Here is a 23,687-nt window from a genome sequence, read left to right as displayed (position 1 = left end):
CTGCTGAGGGCAGGAGAGCACAGTGAGCTCTCAGCTTCTGAGGTCCTGGACAAGTCCCTTGGATATCTTTGAAAGCATCACAGAATGTTTTCCACAATTTACCCCAAATCTTTCCACTGCTCATGAAATCTCTGCTCTGTGCTCCCAGGAGAGATGTTTTTTTTTTTAAATGGGAAGTGATCCTTCCTGTATTTGCTGCTTTGCTATCTCCCACTTGTGACAACCCTCTGTACTGTTAGTGGTGGTAGTGAAATTCCCTAAGGGTTTGATTATAATTGTGTTAAAGAGTAGATAGACAGCAGTGTTTTTATACACTTGCAGTTTTAAAGCCAAATCTGAGCAAAAAATGGTAAGGTCATGCTTGTTTTCCAGATTTTGAAGTTGATGGTTATAAAATCTTAAGTGTTTAATTTATTTTGTAATATTTTATGTGGGTTTTTTGTTGTTGTTTTCGTTTTTTTTTTTAAATGATACAAGGTGCCTTGGACAGTCTTGGATTCCTGAGATTTCAGGTTCTGGTGGATGATTTACTGCAAAATTGCTTATAAATTGAAGTAGAAAATGTTTTGCAGACCTGGCAGCTTTCAGGCTTCACACCCATTTGTCACCCAGCATTTCCCTTTGTGTATAGAACAAGAATTAATTAGGCTGCACTGCAGGAAAAGTTTATGGCCATAATTTATATGGGATGAATTTCTGTTTAAAGAGACAGCATTGCTTTGTTTGCACTGCCTTACTTTTTCTTTCATTTTTTTTTTTTTTAATCTTTAATTATATTCCGTATTAATTTTTTTTCTGTCACCCTTTTTATGTACAAATTAGAGACCCAAACTGTGGTCCTGGAGCTCATGTTTATTCCTGTTTTGCATCCATGGAGAAAGTCTGAGTGGTTTTTACTACTGAAATCAGAGTGGCTGTGTTGTGAATGCAGTGCAAATGTTTAATGCACTGCACACATGAACTCCCACAGCTTTCCTTTCTGAGGTGCTGCTGTCTGGAGTGGTCTGTTTCTCCAAGATACATTTGTATTCTCTTGCACCATATCTTCCAGTCTAGTCCAGGGCTTGAGATGTTGCCTCTGTTTGGGGTCTTGCACGTTCAATTAATGTTTTTCATAATCAATGCAAGTCAGAATTTGCAATCTGCTCCTGATTTGCACATTAAAGAGACCCATTAATTAAAAATTCCAATCCCTGGCATGTTCCCGCAGGATTCTTGCATTATTTACATAGAAAAAGAGTGCAAGGTGCAAGTTTCTGTGCTGTGACTCCGTACAGATTGCATGCCTGCCATTCATGTTTCTGTGTATGTTTTCAAGGGAGAGGAAGGTTAGAAGTGGATCTCATGAAAATGTCACCAAAAATTACCTCAAGGGCAAGAAAGAGCCAAAGAAGAGGTGAAAGCAACATTAGTCAACAACATCCAGTGTCAGGAATTAAAGAGTTCCTGGGTTTGGGCCTTGTTATGTTGAATCTTGATTCAGTGACAAAAAATCCCGCAGCTAATTGGGGAGCACTAAGAGCTTTAGAAATTATATCTCTCAATCAACAGAGGGTAGAATCTGTTGTTAGATGAGCCCTGGGTAGCTGCGTTTCCCAATATGGTCATAGAGCTCTCTTCTCGCTATTCTGATTTCTTTAAATTTAAAGTATTACTTTAATGTTTTACAATGTTTCTGCAAAATACTGAGCTGGGAATGTTTCAGTGAGTAGCAGTTGGACAGCAAAAATTTCTGCTTCACAAAAAAGAGCTGGGAATTCCAACTTTTCAATAGTACAATATGTTGTTTTCAGTTTTTAGTTGGCAAGCTGAGGAATTAAAAACATAGCAACACAGCTGGGGCTCTTGCAGAAGGTGAGATGCTGATGGAAACTGAAAGACTAAAGGGCTGAGTCGCTGTATATATTTTCATATGTATATGTTTTCACTTTCCACAAGTTCGGTAGGTGCCTGAAATGCAAACTACCAGTGAGTTATTGTGGTGTGTTTTGCTTTGACTCCATCTGTCAGTGGACTAAGAGCAAATGCTAGAATCCCACATTTCTGTTCTTCAGCATAAGCTCAATATAAGTTTGAGGGTTTTCTGAGAAATAGTTTTGGTACAAGGTAGACAAGCAGGTCTGTAAGAATGGATTTGCTCATTGAAGGGGCAAAAGTGGGGACAACAAATATTAACTGTTATTTACACTTTGTGGAGCTGTGGAGAAGTTACACGAAGGTTTGTGATCAATAAGGAAGTAAACCTGAATAAAGTGACTCAGATTTAAAAAAAAAAATCAAATTAAATGCTCCATGTGCTTCCAAGGCCATTATCCCCAAACCTGCCTGGGTTATTAATATATTAATGGAGCAGCAGCAACAGCCTGAACTTTTCAGCACAGTGCCTTGTCTGCTGCCAGTAGTTACAAAATTGTGTACAGCTTTTTAAATTCTACTGGAATTCTCAACTCACAGTGATGTTTGAGCTTTAATTTATATTTTCTGTAGTGAACTGTATCTTCTTTTCCTAATCACTGTGATGTTACTCTAGATGATTAAACCATGGACATTCTCTGTGGCCATGAGTTAGTGGCATTGCATCTATGCACAGGATACAGTTGCTGTATTCCTTGTGCTCAGGGAGGATATATTATCCAGAAGAAACCTTGGTTCCGCCCTCATTTATAATTTCTATAGTATCCCTTTGAAATCCTTCCGGAGTATAGAGGGAGCACTTAAAAAACTTTGCAGGGGACTGTGCAAGGCTGGGTGTTTGGTGCTCCTAGAAAGTATAGTCCAGTCCAAACACTTGGACTGACCCAGAAATGTCCGTTTCTAAAGTGGAAACGGGTGCCTTTCTGGTAGGTGTGCTGGTAAAGGACTGTGCTTCCACCTCCAGCTACATGGATCTTTATAATAATTGTCTGAGTTGGGCTCTTGGTATGGCAGGTTGGTAACTGCTTCTGTGACAAGTATCTGTAGCTTGTGACTAAACAGCCTGTTTCTGGACAGTGGCTCTTTAGGATGTGATTAAGAATCCCACTTACATTCATTGCCAGCAGGAGACCTCCGAAGATGCCATGTGTCTTCTGGTTTTACATGCTTGCATATTAAACGTTCCTGTATGAATGCTTCACACTGAATATCTGTATTTTCTTCTGGCTTAGTTCTGTAATTTTTTGCTGAGAAGGGACTCAAGACAGAGGGAAAGATTATTTTCTGTTTGGTGTATGTTTGCTTGTATGGTCTCACTGTCTTTCTGATAGAGGAATTTTGCTGAATTCTCTGATTCTTGATCTTTAAAAAAATAAATTACATCCTATACAACATCTGGGTAAGTTATGTTGAAGAAGCCGATTAAGCACTGACTAACTTTGAATAAGATCCAGTTTGCTTTAGGTACTGGAGAACCTGTTCCTCTTCCTGTGAGAAAGGGTATCTGGCAAAGTGTCCTGCTCTCCAGTTGTGCAGTGTGCTCTGTCGGATGGGCTCACCCTCTCCTTTGCTCTTCTGCTGCACCTGGTTGTCATTGCACATCTGGACAGAGAAAAGCTGTCAGATGAAACAGGCTTTATTGACACAGGCTTGGGATTTTTTGGAGAAGCCTGCAGGAATCAGCCGCCAATAATTCCCTCATCGTTTTGTTATAATCTCTATTCATGGATCACTTCTAAAACTCAAATGTATCCATACATACATCTGGAGGTGATAATGCATTAATACAGAGCAGGGTAGGTGTCACTGGGGAGTGGGGGAGGAACTGAGACACAGGCAGATTATACAGTTTCCAGAGACACAGAGCAGTTACAGGATTAATTGGTTCTAGGCAAGATCATGGACTTAAATATATTCTTGCTTTGAAGATTTTACTGGGCACCTGCACAAATGTATGACAGCAGAACTGGGTTTCAAGCCTGAGTGTAAATTATTGTGATCAGATCTAGCCCACTTAAAACTGGTAGTTCATTTTAATTGAATTGTATTAGTCTAGACACTTTATGAATACAAAAAACATTGTGCTTGTCAAGTCATGCAGGGCTGGATTTGATTTAAATGGATGTGGATGCAGGTGTCCCCAAATTTCACCTTTCTTCTCTGATCTAATGAAGAATCTATTCAGCTCTTTTTTGGGACTGACCCAGACAGAGCCTGTTGACATTAATGAAGACTTTCCTCTCAAATGAAATAAATGCATCAAGCAGACCCTTTTTTGTAGATTTAGTTGTAATGATCCTATGCTGTGGAGATCTTTTGGTAAGAACTGAGGTCAGTAATGATGAGAAACTCCCTGGCTTATAGGTGACCATTCTGTGGATGTGCCAGCAAGTGAGAGGGAAGAGATACAAAGTGAGAAGCTTTAGACAAAGACACAGGTTGTGGTTTTGGAGCTCTGTTGTTTATGTGCATGTGGAGTTGGGTAATGGGGCTGTGAGATGTTGTGCATGTGCAGAATTTGGGCTGTTTGAGGTGCCAGGGAAGTATTTTGTGGCTTGTTACTGTCTGTGAATTGTTCAAAAATTCTGTGTGGGAGGTAGTGCAGAATTACAGGATATTTCTTTAACATGCAATTTTGAGCTTCTTTTTGTTTGTTTGGGTGTTGTGGGTTTTTTTTCCCCTCTTAGGGCCAAATCTTTTAGCTTGTGGTATTTAGGCTTTTTGAGCAGAATTTTTGTCTACCTCTCTTGTATAGCTGTGGTAAAATTGAAATGCTAGACCTTCTTGGCATTTGAGGTTTATTGTAAAGCTGCCTTAAATTCTTGTGCAAGAAATGGTAGGAGAGTCTGTAGTTGTTGACCTGAAACACTTGAACTCTGGACTGTGGTATTACACCACACTTCAAGCACATCAAGTAGGTTTGCATACATTTGAGTTTCCCAAGATAATGAATAGCTAATTAAATTAAGTTTAGCTAAATACTTGTGCATGTTAGTCTGTATACTCCACAAACAAGATGCAGGGAAACAAAGCCTTGCAAAGCATCCAGACAAACATGTGCAAATGTCAGCTAACTTGGATTAATTGGCAATTGGTTACCTTGAGATGGAAACTCAGTGCTTGTCATGATAAATGTAATTAATGGCCTGGTATTATATGGGGAGGTCTGTCTAGATGGGCTAATGTTCCCTTCTGGCCTTAATATCAAAATAACTATGAAATTTCACGTTTCCTCTTCCTCTCTCATTCGTGCATGTGTACTTGGGGATTCCTGCCTGGCAGAGCTGGGAATGCATACTGTCAGCTTCTTTACATTTACAGTAATGTAAAACATCAGTTTTTATAAATCTCATTTTTACAAGCCCCGTCCTCTCCCTGGTTTGGGCTAATATCAAAAGATGACGGTTGAGGCAAATCAGTAGAGCATGAACTTCATGGAAGGGTTTCTCTTTCTCTCCCTTCGCAGCTTCCCCCTTCTCCAGTCCCCACTAATAAAATCCTTGAATACCAAGCCTTTTTATTCTGTTGTTGCATCTAGTTATTTTCTTTACTTTTAGCAAACTCATCTATGTCTGATCCTGTTGTCCTTACTGTCAAATGCAGTAATATTAGAGTGAAAGGACTAAATTGAGTCTGTTCTGTAACTCTTTGGGACTCAGCTGAACTGCTTGTGTGAGAGGGGTTTGCAGCATTGGCTTCTTTGTGCTGAGGGAATACAATTTTCCCCTCTGCAAAGGTTTTTGCATCATTTGCATTCCAATGGAACCAGAAAATTGGGCCTTGGGTACAGAGCAGACCTTTTTATTGCAATCAGCAGAAAAGCCACCCTTTTTCCTACTGCCATTTGATAAAATTCCAGGAGCTCAGTGTTTTGGGAAGTGTGAAGGGAATATTACACCTGTCATTTCCTAAAATAACCTGAATGGATTTACAAGTGCTTTGTGCTAGGATTCAGCTGAAATCCATGAGTTGTGTACATAACTACACCACCTCTAAAAAAATCAGATCACTCTGCTGCCAAAGGGCTTGCAGCTAGCCTGTCATTTAGTCTAGGCTCTTGTACCTTCTGCCTTATGCTTATCAGTACCCTTTTGTTTCTGTGCTGTCTTGGTTTTGGGGCACCAGGACATACAGGAGTGCAAATCTGAAGACAGTGCGGGTCCTGAGTGCACCACAGTGTTCCTCCTACAGTTAGTTATGCAGCGGGAATTAAAGAAAAGCTGTTGTCCAAAGCCCTCATGTTTAAGATGCGATACCTGGAGGAATTCCCTCCGCCTTTTGCAGACTGGTAACATTCCTCTGCTGTTGGGAATATAGAGCAAGCTCCAAAAGTAATACTGACAGACTTCAGAATTATGATACACTGGAGCTGGGGTGTAATTCTTTGTTGAAGAAGTTAGAGGCCTAAAATGTTAAGGCTTATTGTTATTCTGAGTTGATAATCTCTGCCTTGCTTTAATAATTTTTCCTCATGCCTGGATAGCCTGCGAGTTGCACAATAATCACTCACACAGCTTTGTAATCAATGCCCAAAGTAATAGGATTCCGCTGGCCAACGGCAATTAATAAATTTGTGTCTTTTTTAAAACACTAGCAAGTCGGGCCTGAAATACGACTGACTGGCTTTCCTCATTTGCATATTTATTGCAGTGGAAAAATTCTTGCCGAATGATTGATGTTGAGCCTGCCTCTTGAATTCCAAACAGCACATTATTATGAAATGAAAAATGCCGGCCATACAGTTGATTAAAGTTGAAGACAGTGGAATCGGTGTTTTTTAAGATTGTGGGAGAATTAAAGGCATATTTTAATAGATGTTGACAAGAAGTGAACTAACAAAAGCAAAGCAAAGGATTTGCTTGAAAAGATTTAATCAAACGTGTTTCTTGGGGGATTAATTGCTGGGGATGACTAGTGCAAGTGGCTGGCTTGTGGAATTGAATGAGAAGTATTGTTCTCAGGCCAGGGTATTGAGTGCCATTTTGACCTGTAGTTTAACTCCTGTCCCACAGTCATTTGAAAGGAGTGAAAATTTCCCCTCTTCATCTGAATGTTGGGATAAATGTGCCTACCTGATAAAGATACTTTTCATTATGTACAGCTATTAAAATAAAAGAGGTTTGATTCCTCTCCTTTTGATTTGCATAATGTGATCAGCATGCCGGGCACTGCGCCTGGTCATGCAGTGGTGACAGGGTGGCTCTCCACGGTGGCAGGGGGAACTCTCCTGGTACTTGGCAGCTCAGCTTTTGCTCTGCATACTGTGGTTCAAACACCAGCGTTCCAGCTTTTCTGTGTGAGCACTTCGTACAGCCTGTGGAGGTACATGGGAAATTAAAAGCTTGCCTGCTGACGCTATTCCTGTGATGCCAGATCCTCAGATTTAATTGAGGGGAAAAAGTAGTTAATTTCCAGCTTTGGCGTGGGCTCTGAATTTCAGCTGTGTCCTGTGCGTACAGTGTTCCGTGCTGGTACATCGAGGGGATGATGCTCCTGTTTGTGGTGTGTTCCCAGTGACAGGCAGGCTTGGCTCCCTGGGGCAGCACTGCCACAGCAGTGCCCATCATGCCCTCTGAGGTGCCAGGAACATAAAGCAATATCATGAAAATCCTGGTGTTTTTTTTCCCCAATTTAATGGGAAGTGTGATACTTCGAATCTGCTGGATGGATGCATGGGGCAAGGTGGGGAGGAGCTTGCCTGGTAGAGCAGTTTAAGGAATCCCCCTGGTTGGCTCTCTGTGAATACCTCTGAAAGCCTGGCCTTGAGGCACCGTTTTTTTTCCTTGTAGACTTCACGTGTCTCTGCATGAGGCCACTCCCTGCTGCTCCACACCAGCTGCTGCTCTCCACAGCTGCTTGGGAAGATGAAACGAGACCCCATTTTTAGAGGTCATGAAAAAAGAGCACAGATCTTTTTTTCTGCACAGGAAGCTGCCTTGCTCCAGAAACGCTGAGCTTAGATTGGGTGAGCATGGAAGCTGTCGTACCTGCAGGTCCCCAGCATGGCATGAGGAGAGAGCTGGAGCTGGGAGTGCCTGGTGGGATGGGGACCCTGCAGCCAGGAGCCACCCCACGCAGAAGGGGATGCCCACAAGACAGCCAGTTTGTCCATAACCACTGGCATTGACAACATCGATTTTTGTGATTTCAGAGCAGTAGGACAGATTTCATCTCTGGTGGGTCTCTTGACACTTTGATACATGGCAGTGCTATCCCTGAATGCAGCTAAATACTCCAGGGCTACTTCCTGACTGGGTGAAAGGATGTATAAAATGAGAATGTATGAGAGAGTATTAACAGAAAGGCACTCTTTGATTTACTGATACTGGCTCCCAGCTTTCTTGGGGGATTGATATGCTGTCTGATGGATCTGGAACAACTTTCTCACTCCTGTACACAAAATGAAGGGGCTCCCATGGACTCTTAGAAGAGACTCTTACAAGTCAACATCTCACCACAGACACTCTGAGTCCCACTTAAGCTGAAAGTTATATTCAAACCACGTTTGTTCTGTTCTTCGAGCAGCTGCAGATGGATCCCACTCAGCATCTTTTTTTTTTTTTTTTCCCTAAGGGCAAATTGGAAAAGGTTTCATAGAAGGAGGGGTGGCATGTTGTCTTGGGGTTAGTTGGCCTCTCCTACACACAGAGTGTGAGTTGTTGTTTTGGGGATTTCAATTACTCATACTGAACTGCCATAAAGGGATCCAGCTACTTTTGGTCCACCTGTCCTCAAAAAACACAGGGTGGGCTTGCAAAAGTAATTCCTGGAAAAAGCTGTGATTTTGAGGTTTTTCTCTCTGGTGTATGGCCCAGTGTTAAACGTGTCAGCTTTGCTTTTTGCTTCCTTCATTCACAAATGGATTCAGTATTTACCCCAAAGCAGATGGTATAAAGGCAGATGAGGGCATTAGAGGGAAAAGAAAATGAAGAGGGAGAGGAGACTGGGAAGAAAACAATCCCTGCTGGAATTAAACATGAAATGGGTAGGGTAGGGCTGGATGGGAAGAGGGCAGCGGAGGGTGACACTTGGCTCTTGAAGTTGGGTTTACAGCACACTTAAGCAACCAACAGGAACAATGAGAATGCCATCCAGTAATGTTATTAAATACGAAGAACTGAAAGCAGGGAAATTACCCTGGCTGTAAGAGGCTCGTGATGAAGCCACTGTCTGGAATAATTAGCCCTCCCACCTGGTTAGACGCAGGGTCATTGTCTTCCCTGCCCTCTCCAGCCCCTTAACTCCAAATAAAATTGCTCCCCATCCCCACTTCTGTTTGGGTCCGTATCTCAGCCTGGGGGAGCTTGAGCCTGTCTTTATTCCTCACGTGCTTGCCGTGGCCCTGCTATAGCCCAGAAGAGCTGGAGTGCTACTCCAGTTGTAATTGACAGGATCAAAGCCGCCTGGGGTGCATTAGCACTGCTGCTGGAGGGTAGGCAGCGGGGAGAAAATAAACAGTTTCGGAAGCTCAGGGGACATATAGCTGTGTTGCAGGCAGTGGGAAAGATTTTGCTGTTGTAAGCTGTGCACTCAAGCTAGGGTGGGGGCACTTTCTTTTTGCAATTGATGCTTTAGCTGCAGACACATACAACAAATGCATTTTTAAGGGCTTTTGTCTATTTGTCTCATGGAATTGTTTTGATGCTAAGACACAACTGTTTTACAAGTACAGCAAACCTAATCCCTTAATAGGTTTATATAGAAGAGTTGTCAGAATGTATCTGTAATGAACCACAGGCTGAGGAGCATGAGTCCAACAACTGATCTGCCACAAAAATATTAAAGGATCTTCTCCTTGACATTCCTGGTACTGAGGTCAGGCTGTAATTTATCTGAAGATAGTGACAACTGAGCAATATCGCAGTGGTAACATGCTTGAGATTGAGAGCTCTGAATGTCTGAGCTGATTCCTGCTTGCACTGTCTCTGTCTGGCTGATGAAGATTTGCTGTTCACTCTACCCATGATCTCTGTGTCCTCCATTTTAAAAATAGCAAAAAAACAAGTGGTGAAAAGTTCCCTGCATTCTATTATGGTAACTCAAAAGAAGGAAACAGGCTTGGGAGTTAAGGAAAACAGTCCCTCTGACTTCGTGTCAGTAGAGGATCTGGGAGAAGGAAGCACCAGGGGAAACTGGAGAATGTCCTCCCACTGCAGTGCTCCTCCTGCTCTTCAGACAAATCCACCTGGTCATTCAGCCAGGGTTACTGGTGCCTGTGAGGATGCCTGTTCTGAGGGTCTGGAGAGGGAAGCCAAACCTGTGTGAACGTACCCTGCAAGGAAACAGATCCTGAAGTGGTGTGCTGTGTTCCTCCAGGCAGGCATTTTTTTCTCCTTTTTGTAGTGCCTCTGTAAAAGTGTCAGGTAATAAATGAATGTTTGTAAAGTTCAGTTTAGGTTTTTTGGATAGAAGCATACAAAGTGTTTCACCTGTAAGAGCTGGCCCTGTGATTGATGTGTAGCAATGTACAAAGGGAGAGTTTGTGTAGGCCTAGACAAACACTTGTTTTATATCTGAGCGCTCTGCAGGGAGGCTTGTTGGTTGCCACGAAAGAACTATTTTTAAAGAACAGATGCTGCAACAGTGTGCTGTTAACCCTTCCCACAGTCAGCTGCAACTGTGTGTCCTTGGAGAATGTAAGATGCTTGGAACAGAGAGAGTTTTATCTGCATAGTTACGGGAAAATTGTCAGCTATGAACGTCTTTGGATACACAGCATCAGATCTCCATTTGGGATTTGTGTCTGCAAATACCCTGGAAAGCAACTACTCATCCCCCTAAAACTGACTTTCACACCATTTATTGATCCTTTTGTACACCTCTCCACCCCAATCTTTTCTTCACTTTCTTTCTTTCTAAGGATCTGTGGGCTTGCAGTTCTGCTTTTCTGATCAGAATCTTCTCTTTAAACTTGCCAGGTCATTATTTTAAGTTTCCCCTATAGATCAGATCTTGCTACATTTAGTTTTACTTACAATCTAATTTCATATACCTCCTGTGTGGTGAGCACAGCAGCATAGAAACCAGCAGTAGTCACAGCCCTGCAGGAGTTCAGTTTTTCATCTTGCCCTACCTCCTTCTGCTCATTATAGCATGTACATTATATACAAGAAAGAGAAGTCAGAGGTCAAGTTTAGATGGGATGTATATATATATATTTTTCCTTGTGTTGCTTTGTACTGTTCAACTGAAGCTGGCCTGTGCTGCAGAACTTAACCCAGCAGAGAAATGAGTTAGTCAGCAAAAATGGTGGTTGTAGGTTTATATAGAAGAGTTGTCAGAATGTATCTGTAATGAACCACAGGCTGAGGAGCATGAGTCCAACAACTGATCTGCCACAAAAATATTAAAGGATCTTCTCCTTGACATTCCTGGTACTGAGGTCAGGCTGTAATTTATCTGAAGATAGTGACAACTGAGCAATATCGCAGTGGTAACATGCTTGAGATTGAGAGCTCTGAATGTCTGAGCTGATTCCTGCTTGCACTGTCTCTGTCTGGCTGATGAAGATTTGCTGTTCACTCTACCCATGATCTCTGTGTCCTCCATTTTAAAAATAGCAAAAAAACAAGTGGTGAAAAGTTCCCTGCATTCTATTATGGTAACTCAAAAGAAGGAAACAGGCTTGGGAGTTAAGGAAAACAGTCCCTCTGACTTCGTGTCAGTAGAGGATCTGGGAGAAGGAAGCACCAGGGGAAACTGGAGAATGTCCTCCCACTGCAGTGCTCCTCCTGCTCTTCAGACAAATCCACCTGGTCATTCAGCCAGGGTTACTGGTGCCTGTGAGGATGCCTGTTCTGAGGGTCTGGAGAGGGAAGCCAAACCTGTGTGAACGTACCCTGCAAGGAAACAGATCCTGAAGTGGTGTGCTGTGTTCCTCCAGGCAGGGCATTTTTTCTCCTTTTTGTAGTGCCTCTGTAAAAGTGTCAGGTAATAAATGAATGTGTGTAAAGTTCAGTTTAGGTTTTTTGGATAGAAGCATACAAAGTGTTTCACCTGTAAGAGCTGGCCCTGTGATTGATGTGTAGCAATGTACAAAGGGAGAGTTTGTGTAGGCCTAGACAAACACTTGTTTTATATCTGAGCGCTCTGCAGGGAGGCTTGTTGGTTGCCACGAAAGAACTATTTTTAAAGAACAGATGCTGCAACAGTGTGCTGTTAACCCTTCCCACAGTCAGCTGCAACTGTGTGTCCTTGGAGAATGTAAGATGCTTGGAACAGAGAGAGTTTTATCTGCATAGTTACGGGAAAATTGTCAGCTATGAACGTCTTTGGATACACAGCATCAGATCTCCATTTGGGATTTGTGTCTGCAAATACCCTGGAAAGCAACTACTCATCCCCCTAAAACTGACTTTCACACCATTTATTGATCCTTTTGTACACCTCTCCACCCCAATCTTTTCTTCACTTTCTTTCTTTCTAAGGATCTGTGGGCTTGCAGTTCTGCTTTTCTGATCAGAATCTTCTCTTTAAACTTGCCAGGTCATTATTTTAAGTTTCCCCTATAGATCAGATCTTGCTACATTTAGTTTTACTTACAATCTAATTTCATATACCTCCTGTGTGGTGAGCACAGCAGCATAGAAACCAGCAGTAGTCACAGCCCTGCAGGAGTTCAGTTTTTCATCTTGCCCTACCTCCTTCTGCTCATTATAGCATGTACATTATATACAAGAAAGAGAAGTCAGAGGTCAAGTTTAGATGGGATGTATATATATATATATATTTTTCCTTGTGTTGCTTTGTACTGTTCAACTGAAGCTGGCCTGTGCTGCAGAACTTAACCCAGCAGAGAAATGAGTTAGTCAGCAAAAATGGTGGTTGTCATGCGAGGGTCATATGACACTTCTGAACACAGCACTTGCTTCTTCCAACTATGCGAGTGTCATCAGACACTTCTGAACACAGCACTTGCTTCTTCAACATGTTAATCCTTTAGCTCTGCAGCCTGAATGTTTGTCCATGAAAGATTAGATCAGTATACTCCCCATGTGCAGCCAGACAGATGTTTAGAAGGCAGTCCTCCCTCTCTCTTTAGGAAAGAAGTGTTCTTTCCCAGGGTGGTGCTGTTTGACATTAACAGCTATAAATCAGTTTGAAGATAAAACCACATCTTGAACTGGTTAGAGAAGAGCAGTTAATGGCACACGCAGTAGCTGGGGCAGAAATTCAGATGCAAGATGAGAAACTAAGCAGTGCAGAGCTGTGTCTTCAGCAGAAGCAAGGGTCAGTGGGAAATGATCACTCGTGTCTCTTGTTCTGCAGGTTGTAAAGCCCTGGAGGCGTTGCTGAAAGTATTAGTGGAACTTCAGGATGAGCTGCTTTATCAATACCCAGGCACAAGGCATCTGGTAGATGGAAAGCAATCAAAAACGGAGAGGTAAATACAAAATCAGACAGAACCTTTCAGAATACTTCGGTCTCCAGCAAACAGGACAGCACATTGTCTTCCTGATCATACTCAGTCTCTGCTGTTCTCTCAGTTGCTGTTGGATCTGGGTCACAGACATGCTGGTCAAATGACCATTTGAATTCCCTCTGTCAGTGTGGGAAGTCTGTTTTGTAATTTTTCTGATCATTTAGGAGGGGCTAAACTGTGAGTCTTCTGGGATAAGTATCACCATGGTGTGGAAGAAGCATGGATGGAAGTGTTCAGGCCACTGAGAGTTCACACAGGTTGCCTGTGTGCAGAGTGCAGAGTATATAGTCTTTGTTTTTGTTCTAGTGATGATGAAATCCCTAGTAGTAGTGATGAAGAGCAAGTGGATAAGGCTCAGGAGAAGAGAAGGAGCCTCCCCAAACGAAAGCTAAAGCTGGAGGACTACCCAGAGTTCATAGCCAAACGTTATGTTGACTTCAGGACGTATCGGAACAACGTCTTGCAGAAGTGGCATGAGAAGACAAAGCTGGCATCTGGCAAAATGGGAAAGGCAAGTCTTTGTTTATGTGTGCTGACATGCTTATTGCATAGCAGAGATTTGTGGAACAAGTTGATTTGAAAGTTTTGTATCATGGATGTTCCAAATTAAATACACAGGTACACACTTTTCCTCAACCTTAAGTTTTGAAGCAATCTTAGCCCTCAAATTTCAAAGGCATAAACTGCTCTATTTTGTTTTGAGCAGATGAGCAGGAAAAAGGTTTTCAGGGGAAAATGGTTTCCCAAGACGTTTTTCCATCCTCTTGGATAGTATTGGTGTTCTCCCAACCAGACGTCGTCATAGCCAATCTCCAGCAACAAGAAAGCTCTATGAAAATGCCACTGTTACTGATGAACAAGCTGTTTGTGTTTTATAGCACAACTAGGGGCTTCTATGGCTCCCCTTCTCCATCAAGTGTGCACTTCAATACAATGGGTAGTAATTTCACCCGAAAATCCAGGGTCTCCTGACATCTGTGAGTTAGTATTAATCATTGAGAAGTTCATCTGAACCATAACAGCAAAAGCATTTTATTAAGCAGGCGTCAGGTTGCCTCAGGTTGCGAAGGGAGAGAGAGTGAGAAGCAAATAAAAAATCCTAGCAAAAATCCCTGCGTTGAAACCCAAACCCCCTTCTCATGGAATGCTGTCTGCTTATCCACTGACATGGAAAGATAGAGGAACACTGCTGCCTTGAGGAAAAGCTTTCTGCATTATCTGACACTAGTTAATGTTGTTGCAGGGTTTTGGTGCCTTTGAGCGTTCAATCTTGACTCAGATTGATCATATTATGATGGACAAAGAGAGATTGCTACGGCGGACACAGACCAAGCGATCAGTGTACACAGTGTTGGGAAAGCAGGAACAGGAATCTCATCCAGTCCCTGAATCTTTGCCTGAAAATTCGGTAAGGGTATTTTGTTTATATTACTCATCCTGTAGCAGCAGTGAAACTCTCTGTAAAACAATTAGTTTGAGCCTTTAGCAGATAATATTCTTGTTTATGAGAGATTTATGGAGGACATTTCTGAGCGTTGATTCCTGTAACGTAATGGCTGAGAAAAAGATGTAGACGTTTCAGTTCCAGTTTTATGGTGTTTGTATTATCTCATGTGCCAGTTCCTGACAGGAGAAAACAAGATTTGGGCTGTGATTGTTCCCTTCCTGTGCTCTAGGAACTAATGCTCACTAAATCAGCTTTTTGAGGTAGCAGCTAAAAAACTTTGGTTTTAATCTGTAGGTTAGAATCTTTAGCCCAGAAGGTTACTTCTAAAATCATACTGCATATAACCTACAGAATATGTTAGTAGTAAGTGTGTTATTAATTTAGTATTTAAGAATGAATAAATACTCAATTCTGAGAGATCATGTAGAATTACTGCACTTGCAAGATATATTTTTGCCATTACATTAAAAATATCTGTAGTATTTTGCCAGAAAGACTTTGCACAGTCCTATTTATTTCCCAGTAAAGGTATCATAAATCTATTCTGGCGTTGGCAGCATTTCTGCCTTGCCTTTAAATGTATTCCTAGTCCTTAACAGCTTGTTATGTTGGGAGCTTTTCTCCATTCTTTCATATCTTCAAGCGTGCTTACAAGCTGCTGCACATGATGTTGTCTGAGTTGGGGACAGAAATACACACACATGAGCTTTCAGTGTTTCTTTTGTGCTTCTAGGAAGTCCTCCCTCAGTCAGATTCCAACAGGCACCTGAAGGACATAGATGAGGAGATATTTGATGATGATGACTTTTATCACCAGGTAGGTGATCTGTTAGAATTATGGTTCCAACTGGCTTTTAATACTTAGACAACTAATGTGGATAGTTCTGTGCTCTAAATTTCTCTTACCCGTGAAACTCAGTTTCCTGTTTTAACATCTGATATCTCCATAAATACCTCAGAGAACTTTACTCTCAACTTTCCATTATTGAGCTATGTGAGCTTAAGCTTGCATTGTGGGTATAAACTGTTGGCTGTTACTGGAACTGCTGTACTGGAGTGAGCCAGGGCTGCAGGATGAGATCTGTGCCTCTAGTTCTCCCTGGTGAATATTGCTACACAAGAGAAAAATTACTGCATTCTCTAAAGGTGACTGTTCTCTGTGGGTAGAGTCCCATTATGAAAAATTATTCTAGTAGATCCTCAAAAGCACCTGAGTTACTCACATCTCAACCTCAATCATATCATCTACCTACAGAATGAAAAGCTGCAGGGCTTCTCTAGCACTTTCCTTGGAGTTGTGCCAGCTTGGATTTAAGCCAGTTATTCTTTTTTATTTGAAAAATTCTTAGAAACAAGGAATCTGCACTTGGTGCATGGAGCAGCTTAGGGGGACCTTGTTTTGTAATTTAGTTAGTAAATGACAGTGCCAGCTTTATGAAATAACTGAAATTGCCATATACTGAGGAGCATGATTCATTCCAAGTTTGTCCCCGGTGCATGAAAATCTAGTTTTGTTCTGATGATCCACAGAGCTTTAGCTTCAGGACTAAACAAATATCAGTATATCCTTAGAAAGGCAGAAATTTCTGATCTGAATGGTTATTAGAGTGGCTAGTGAAGTGTTAGGGCAGTGGAGGAGAGCTGCTGCCATGTGCTTGTGCTCTGATTTAACCAGAAGCATTTGAATACTTTCAAAATTTGGGTGTTCATATACAGAGCCAGGACTAAGAATGAATACAAGGATGTATTAACTTGGTAATTCTTACTCATGTTTTATGGATAGGAGATACAGAGAACTTCAATGCTGCCTCTTTTTCCCTCTGAGAAGGTTTTCAACACTCTTCCAACCCTGCTGCTGTAGATGTCCAAGCACGTATCTGCAGTAGACCAACAACTAGAGAATTAGGTCAATTTGAATATTTTATGTTTGTTAGGGATCTATTCAAGTCAGCCTGACTCAGAACCAGGAATATGTTTCAAACTAGCTTCTCTTCAGGCTGGGTATTTATTGTAAGAGCATCTCTGCTGCTATTGCTGTGAGCTGAGCAGAATCACTTGGACAGGTGAAGAAGGTGTGAGGCTCATCTGTGTAGGCTCTAAAATGGACATCAGAGAGTTCCTGGCTTGTTGGGAGCAGTGGTTGGAGGGGTCAAATCTGTAACGCCGTGAGATAATCCTGAGGTGGAATTTGATTGCCAAGTGGTCCCCAAGAACACCAAACGAATGAAGTTAGTATAGCAAAACTGTGAAGTGGTGGAGGAGAAATAGCTGTGATTGACAGTATGTAGACCTGTGCAGAGAAGGTGCTATTTGCCACAAAATGTTACATTTTTAAAAGAAAAATCGTGATAGAGGAATGGTTCATCTTCCCTTTAATAACTTTAACTGCGATAAATCGTGATTTCACAAATATGAGTGGTCACAGCTTAGCTTTTCCCCTCCCTGGTTAATTGGGGTGCTGGGGTTAATCTAAATTAAAACTTAAACTAATAGAGGTCATTGAGGGAAGAGAATCACCTGAGTAAAACAAATGGGTCTGCCAGGCACAACTGTATCTTGGCCATTTCCCAAGAGGGAAGTGGCAGCAAATTGGAGTTGTTTCAGCACAGGGTAGAGGTGAAGGATGGGTGACACCGGTTCAATGTACAGCACCTCTGGAAACATCCCAGATTGCATTCCTTGCTGTACCAACTGCCGCCTCCTGCGCACAGCGAACAGGAGCAGGACCAGCCAACAACATCTGGCAGAGCAGCAAGGAATGGGTGCAACTTGTGAAACCCCATAGACTCTAAATATGGTGCTTAGCCTGGTGGAGGCTTTAATCACTTACCACTCCTTGGCAGCGGGCTGCGACAGCTCATCCTGGCCTCGTACATCACGCGCAGACATCTGCTGAGCTGCCAGGCAGCTACACATTCATTTTCCTTTCTTGCTTGTTGTTTGGTTTTTTTTTTATACCTCCCTCTTTCTTTCTCTCCCTCTCTTGCTTGCTTCCACCCTTCTCCTCTCCTCCCATTCCCAATATGCTTCTTGGGAGAGATGATCTGTAAAGATTACTGCTTCATTGTGTGCAAGTAATTGCGGGCATGCCAACCCCTTGCCAGACACCGTGCAGCACCTGTTCCGCTGACCTGGTTAATGTCTTCTCTTGAGTGGGATTTGGCAGAGATTGGAGCTGAAGCCAATTCAGTTATAAGGCTAAAGAAAATGGTTGTATGTTTTCTGTCACTTCCCAATTAAATTGGTTTCATAAAGCGCTTTCCTTTATTTGTCAGGGTGGTAAGCTGAAGCTGAACATTGCATTCAGAAAGGGTAGAGTACATTACAATGGGGCGCTGACAATGTGTTGTATGTGTTTTCTTTCAGATGGGTCATAACTGTGCAGTGCTTTTGTGTGCATGTGAGATTGCATGTGTGGATGTTCACGTATCAATAAAATGTAGAAAGGGAACCGTTTTCTTCTAGAGTAATAGGCAGTAACATCTCCGGTTGTTGAAGCTGAGGTTGCTCAGAAACTCTGACCTCTGTGCATAAGACTTATTGCAAAGTCTGTATGTACATTTCAGTGGGTGATTAGAGCCAGACTTTTTTTTTAGTATCACTTTCATTTTTCTAAATAACATTTTGTAATGATTAGTTTATTTCTGTTTCTGTTTGTGGTTTATTAAGGGTAAAAATGGTGGCTGGAAACCAACTTCCTGTATATTTCAGTGTGAAATTAAGCAAAATAAACAAGATCTGAAGAATGCACACAAGTTAATGATTGCAGAATAAGTAGCTGTACTCTTTTGTTATAGATGATACTACAAAACTCTTTAATTAATCTGTTTTTCCTGTGGAAAAACAATTTTCTTCTCCGGGTCTTGATATTCAGTGGAATGCACCATGTGGGGCTGGTGGAATTTTACAATGATTAAGGATTTAGTTTTGTCCTTTTCATCCCACTTTGCCTTTTGTAATATTCTTCACTTTTTTATAAGCAGTTACAATTTTTATTGGGGTAGCCCAAGTTGAATGGCAATGTAAAGCTGAGGTAAGCTGTGAGCCTAGTCTCTGCTTCCTTTTCTTCTAGGCTCTCGTTCACACATGGCTTTAAGGAAAGAAAAAGGCTTTTTATTTTTAGAAGTCATATTTACGTAGAATTCATTACAGCTGATATTGCAGCATTAAGACTTAAAATTCCAGTCTGCTACCAGAGAGCTGCTGGTCTGACATGCTACAGTGGAGATTTTATTATTAGGTTGAAATACTCCCCTAGTAAAGGAGAGTGGAAATTGCTTTATTTCCAACAGGAATTAGGTTAGTGTTCATATGCTAAGTGTTCCACTGGTAGAAGCTCTTCCCAGAACAAATGTTCATCATTGATGGCAGCAGGTATGCCTAAGGAGAATTAGGAATATGCATAATCCCTTTTTTTTCTCTGCTCTCCTGCTCTCTCCTCCCCCCGATTTTGGTTGTGTTCTGTCACCACAATCAGCAATCGTCAGTTTTGTCTGTGATCACCTCAACTTCCAGGGGCTTAGCAGGGCCAGAGTGAATGGGTAACATTCAACAGGAGGCTGAAGCGGTCAAGCAGAGATGGCAGCAGTTTGCCAGGCCGCACTGCCAGCAGGTTGGGGAGGACTGTCATCCCTCAGCTAATGCTCTGTTGAAAGGAACTGGCTTGAGTGGGGAGAGACTTGCTGCCTTTCTTATTTATGCCTTCTTAATTGGAAGAGAGTTGATCCTGTAGAGAACAGTGTTTAATGGTAGTACTTGTTATTGTTGTTCCTTGTGGAGTGGCACTGTGTGTGGCTGCCCACTCCTGACACTCTGTATGTCAGATCTGGTTTTTACAGGTGAGCAAGAGATTTCTTTTCTCACTTCCTTTTTCCTAACTTAGTGTTCAAAATGCCTGTGTTAATAGGAGTAACCACACAATGAACTTCCAAATCTGAATCTTGTTACTTGTAGCTCAATTTGTTTCTCTTCTGGGTTGTGGTTGTGTCTAAATCACATTATATGGCTTTTTCAAAAACTTTATTTGATGTCCCAAGCAAGAGTTGGTCTGAAGAAGTTCCTGGGCACATACTGGTTTTCTCCCCCACGTATTTGGTAGTACCATAAACAAGTAATTACTAATCCAGCAAACTATTAAAAGTCAATAATGGTGAAGAATAGAAAGGAGACTGGCTTTCTGACAAGCTGGTTTACCTTAATTAAACTTGTGAGTGATTAATATGGACAGCTGATCTTGTGGCTTTAATTAGATGCATTTATAGTTTTGTGTGAGTAAGAGATGTCTCGAACCATCCCACAGGTTAATGGCAATACAATACTCTTATCACAGGCATGTATCTTTGAAATGGCTGGGTAGATGGTTAATAACACGTTTTAAAGCTTGATTTGAAACTTCTTTTAATGGGTTATTAGAAAATATGTAAGTCAATGCCTATTTTGTACAAAACTGAATTTTAGTAAAATGTTTCTTAAAATGAGGCTGGCCAGTGATTTAATCTTGCAGCTTAGGCTTTTACATTATAAGCAGCTTGCAGAGAATTATTTTTTTTTTAAGTGTTTCAAGGGATTTAAAAATTATATTTGAGCTGTAGTCTAACACCAGTTTCTCTGGTGTTAGAAATATAAATGGTGTTATGCTACTCCTGTGTGGGAACTTGAAAGAGGAAAAGGAACAACTTCGTTCTCCATCCAGGCAGAATGCAGTGTGCAATGTGTGCTATTGAGTCCTGGACTAGAAGCAACCTTTTCATCATTTGTGCTGTTTTAAGTGATTGTGTGGTGTATAAATATGAAACAGAAGGAAAAATTAATTTGACTTACCGTGTTTCTCCAAAGACTAAAGGAGAAAAAAGTTAAATTAAGAAGTATTGAAACTACACTGACAAAATGCAGCTTTGTCAACTCCTGTTCAGTAATGGAGTGACTTTGCATTTTCACCAGGAAAGAGGGAACGTATTTAGTGTTTGTAATCTTCTTTACTTGGACTTGGCAAGTTGTACATCACTTCTCTCTTTTTGTTTCCCCCAGTGATTTTGTTAAGCTGTATTTTAAACTGCTAAAAGATAACAATAGCACATTATTTTAATGTGACATGCCATGGCTCTGTAAGGGTAGGATGAAGGTAATTTGTCTGGGCTTTTGAAAGGATTCTATGTTAAGATACAGTGGAGCAACCTTAGCAGACCTTCACACCACAGTAACTGTTTGTTTACTGTCTCTAGTAAATACAGGTTCAGCTATAAAAGCCCACAAAAGCAATTTGCAGATATTTAGAGTTCCTCACTAGCAAACTGAGTATTGTTTTAGCAGAAGGAGTGACAGGGTGTTCTGGTAAAGGTAAGCAGCTGCTGGTAAACCCGGAGTCTGCATTTCTCACATTTTTCACATTGTTTCAGAATCCACAGATAACTGAATCTTTTCCTGTTGCTTTCAGCAAATGATTCAGATGGCAGGAATGTTATAAGGTTCTGATTTTCCGTTGTTTCCAGTTGTTTTAAACATGTTTCCAACATCATTGGCTTCTTGTTTGATATTATTATTGGCACAGGGAGCCCAGTCAGACTGTTTCAACTTCCCCGTACAGCAGCCAGTCCCTCTCAAATTCCAGTTCAAAGGCAGCAGTGCCACTTGCAAGGCAGAGGAGGTGACTTTGATGCGCTGTAGCAGAGATGACCTGTGGCTTCACTGGCTTTTCTGAAGAGTTTAATAACATCAGAGAAAAAGTGTTTCTTTTGTTCTGATATTTCTAAGCTCGGTAAACTAAACTGTTTCCTGTGACAGACTGTAGAGCAACTTTGTATTTGTTTGAATTGCTGTGCGAGGGCTGAGGAAAGTGAGCTTTTTGTCATGAGGCTATTTCAGCTGTACATAGCGCTTTGTCTCAACTGGAAATTCTTAGGGGTCTGCAAATCAGAATGATCAGCAACTGTAGTATTAGAAATACAGATAGTGCATGAAAATGAGACCTAACCTCTAAAATGAAAATTGACCTCTGAAGTGAGAAATAAATCTATTATCCTTGAACAACACCCTGATGGTATTTCTAAATCCCTCTAATATCATACCATGTACTTTGTGTGCATCTCTGTAGGTAGCCTAGAGAGGGGAGTCCTTTCGAGGTGAGTTCTTTAGAAAGCACACACAGCATTGACTGCAGTGTAAATTTATACGGTATCTTTGGTGTTGGCAAGGGCAGGTGAGTACTGGTGAGGAGACTACTAACCACTTCTGAAGCTGTTGCTTTTGGACATGTCCTAGGGAACTCCGCCCTGCTCTTTGTTAGCAGATGTAGGTTTTAAGCTCTCTCGTGTGCTCAGGAAACAGGAACGAAAGTCAGTTCCTGCCTGCTCCCAGCCCTCCATGAACACAGCTTATGGGCCTTGGCAATCCATGTGACCTCTGCATGCTTTTCATCACTTGTGTGGCTGCTAGTCCTTGGCTTTGACCAGGGAGTCCAGTTAGGCTCATTTTAATTGTGAAACTTCGTTGAGCTCAGAAACTCCTGCATGCAGGGGCACTTGGGGCAAGCATCACTGCTTTGTCCCAAAGACAAATAAAACTTAAATTAGCAACTTTCTTCTGCTTTGCATGTAGGTTGTCCTTGTGGTTCCAGCTTTTGGTAGGGAAAGCTTGGAGCTGGCAGCTTTGCTTCAGGCTGCTGGATGTGGTTCTACTTTGTTGCAGGTAGGCAATTGTGTTCATTTACGTGGGAGACCAAGCTTAGGTTTTTGAAGTTCAGGGAAGATGTGAAGAGGTGAAGGAGGAAAAGCAAAAAAGGATATGTTTCAAATCAAAGCCTTTTCATGCTGAAATTGCCTAACTCAAACTCTGTCTTCACATGGCAGGGCTTAATGCTGATGGTGATTTACTTACACTTCCTAGTTAATAATTAGACATTGGGAGACACCATATATCACTCCTAATGGAATATATGGGGTCTGATGAGAGTTTTCTGTTTTGACTAATAAATTTAAACCAGAATCGCCAAGCTTAATGAAATATTAGAGCTTCAGAAGTGTTTTAAGTCTTGTGCTGTGAAAACAGTGTTGCTTTATTCAGTAAATGAATTTATCATTCATTCTGTATCCGGAGCTGTAGCTGGCTCTGGAGCATGGGCTGAATGCAAGACTCTGAACTAGAAAGCGGAAAAACTAATCAAATCCTTAAAGACCAAAGGCAGCGAGGCAGGTCTAGACTGACTTTTTTGGTGGTAGCCCCTGGCTACATCCACTTTTATTTTACTGTAACCATTGTTAGTATGATTTATAACTTCAGCTTTAAGACATACACTATTTAGACGTAATAAGATGCTTTGCAGCTTTCACTTCTATTTCCTAATTTCCCCCTTCTTCCTGCTCTTTTTTTTTTTTACTTCCCCCTTGTCTTTATCTCCCTCTCCTGTCCCCAACAGTGTTCCCAGTCCTGCCATTGACATTGCACTGGAAGAACATTGCACTGTCAGCCCCAAGGTCAACAAAACCATCTCTGCCTCAACTAATGGCTGATTGGCTGGTGGCCTAGTTAGTGCAGAGGAGGTGACTGTGTGCAGGGTTTAGTTTCCTACTGCTGCACAAAGCTTTTCCCTGCTTCTTCTGGTGAGAGGCTCCTCTGTACACAGAGGAGAGACTGTGCCCCCCAGCAAATAATGGGATACCTGCTGGTGCCCTGCTAAGTGTCACGCAGCTCAGCTCCTTGCCCTTCACAGCTGCCACAGGAAGGAATGCCTTGCTAAAAAGGGAGTGATCCTATGAGATCCTACCCATTTCCCAGGTGCAGCATTAGGAGCCTGCCCTAAAAATGCATCTCATTCTAAGCAGTGGGAATGTAGTTTTATGACCTTGGCAGCACTCAGTGATCTACCAATCTGCGGATTTGGTGGGCCACCAGGAAGAGCAAGTCCTGCTG

At 41.8% G+C, this 23,687-nt stretch overlaps 1 protein-coding gene across 1 annotated transcript in view; it reads left to right on the top strand.

The window, feature by feature from the left end:
- The window catches only part of AATF (apoptosis antagonizing transcription factor), a 50,232-nt gene that overhangs the window by 6,029 nt on the left and 20,516 nt on the right, over positions 1 to 23,687 (top strand). Inside the window, exons 6-9 of the mRNA XM_010009105.1 lie at positions 13,183 to 13,297; positions 13,643 to 13,847; positions 14,580 to 14,744; positions 15,517 to 15,600. Of these exons, the coding sequence (XP_010007407.1) occupies positions 13,183 to 13,297; positions 13,643 to 13,847; positions 14,580 to 14,744; positions 15,517 to 15,600 (569 nt within the window). The remainder of the gene's footprint in view (positions 1 to 13,182; positions 13,298 to 13,642; positions 13,848 to 14,579; positions 14,745 to 15,516; positions 15,601 to 23,687) is intronic.

Source organism: Chaetura pelagica, unplaced genomic scaffold (genome assembly GCF_000747805.2).
Source record: "Chaetura pelagica isolate M959 unplaced genomic scaffold, ChaPel_1.0 scaffold72, whole genome shotgun sequence".
NCBI classification, from domain to species: domain Eukaryota; kingdom Metazoa; phylum Chordata; class Aves; order Apodiformes; family Apodidae; genus Chaetura; species Chaetura pelagica.
The sequence above is the reverse complement of the archived record's forward strand: the minus strand, read 5'-3'. Positions and strand labels throughout refer to the sequence as shown.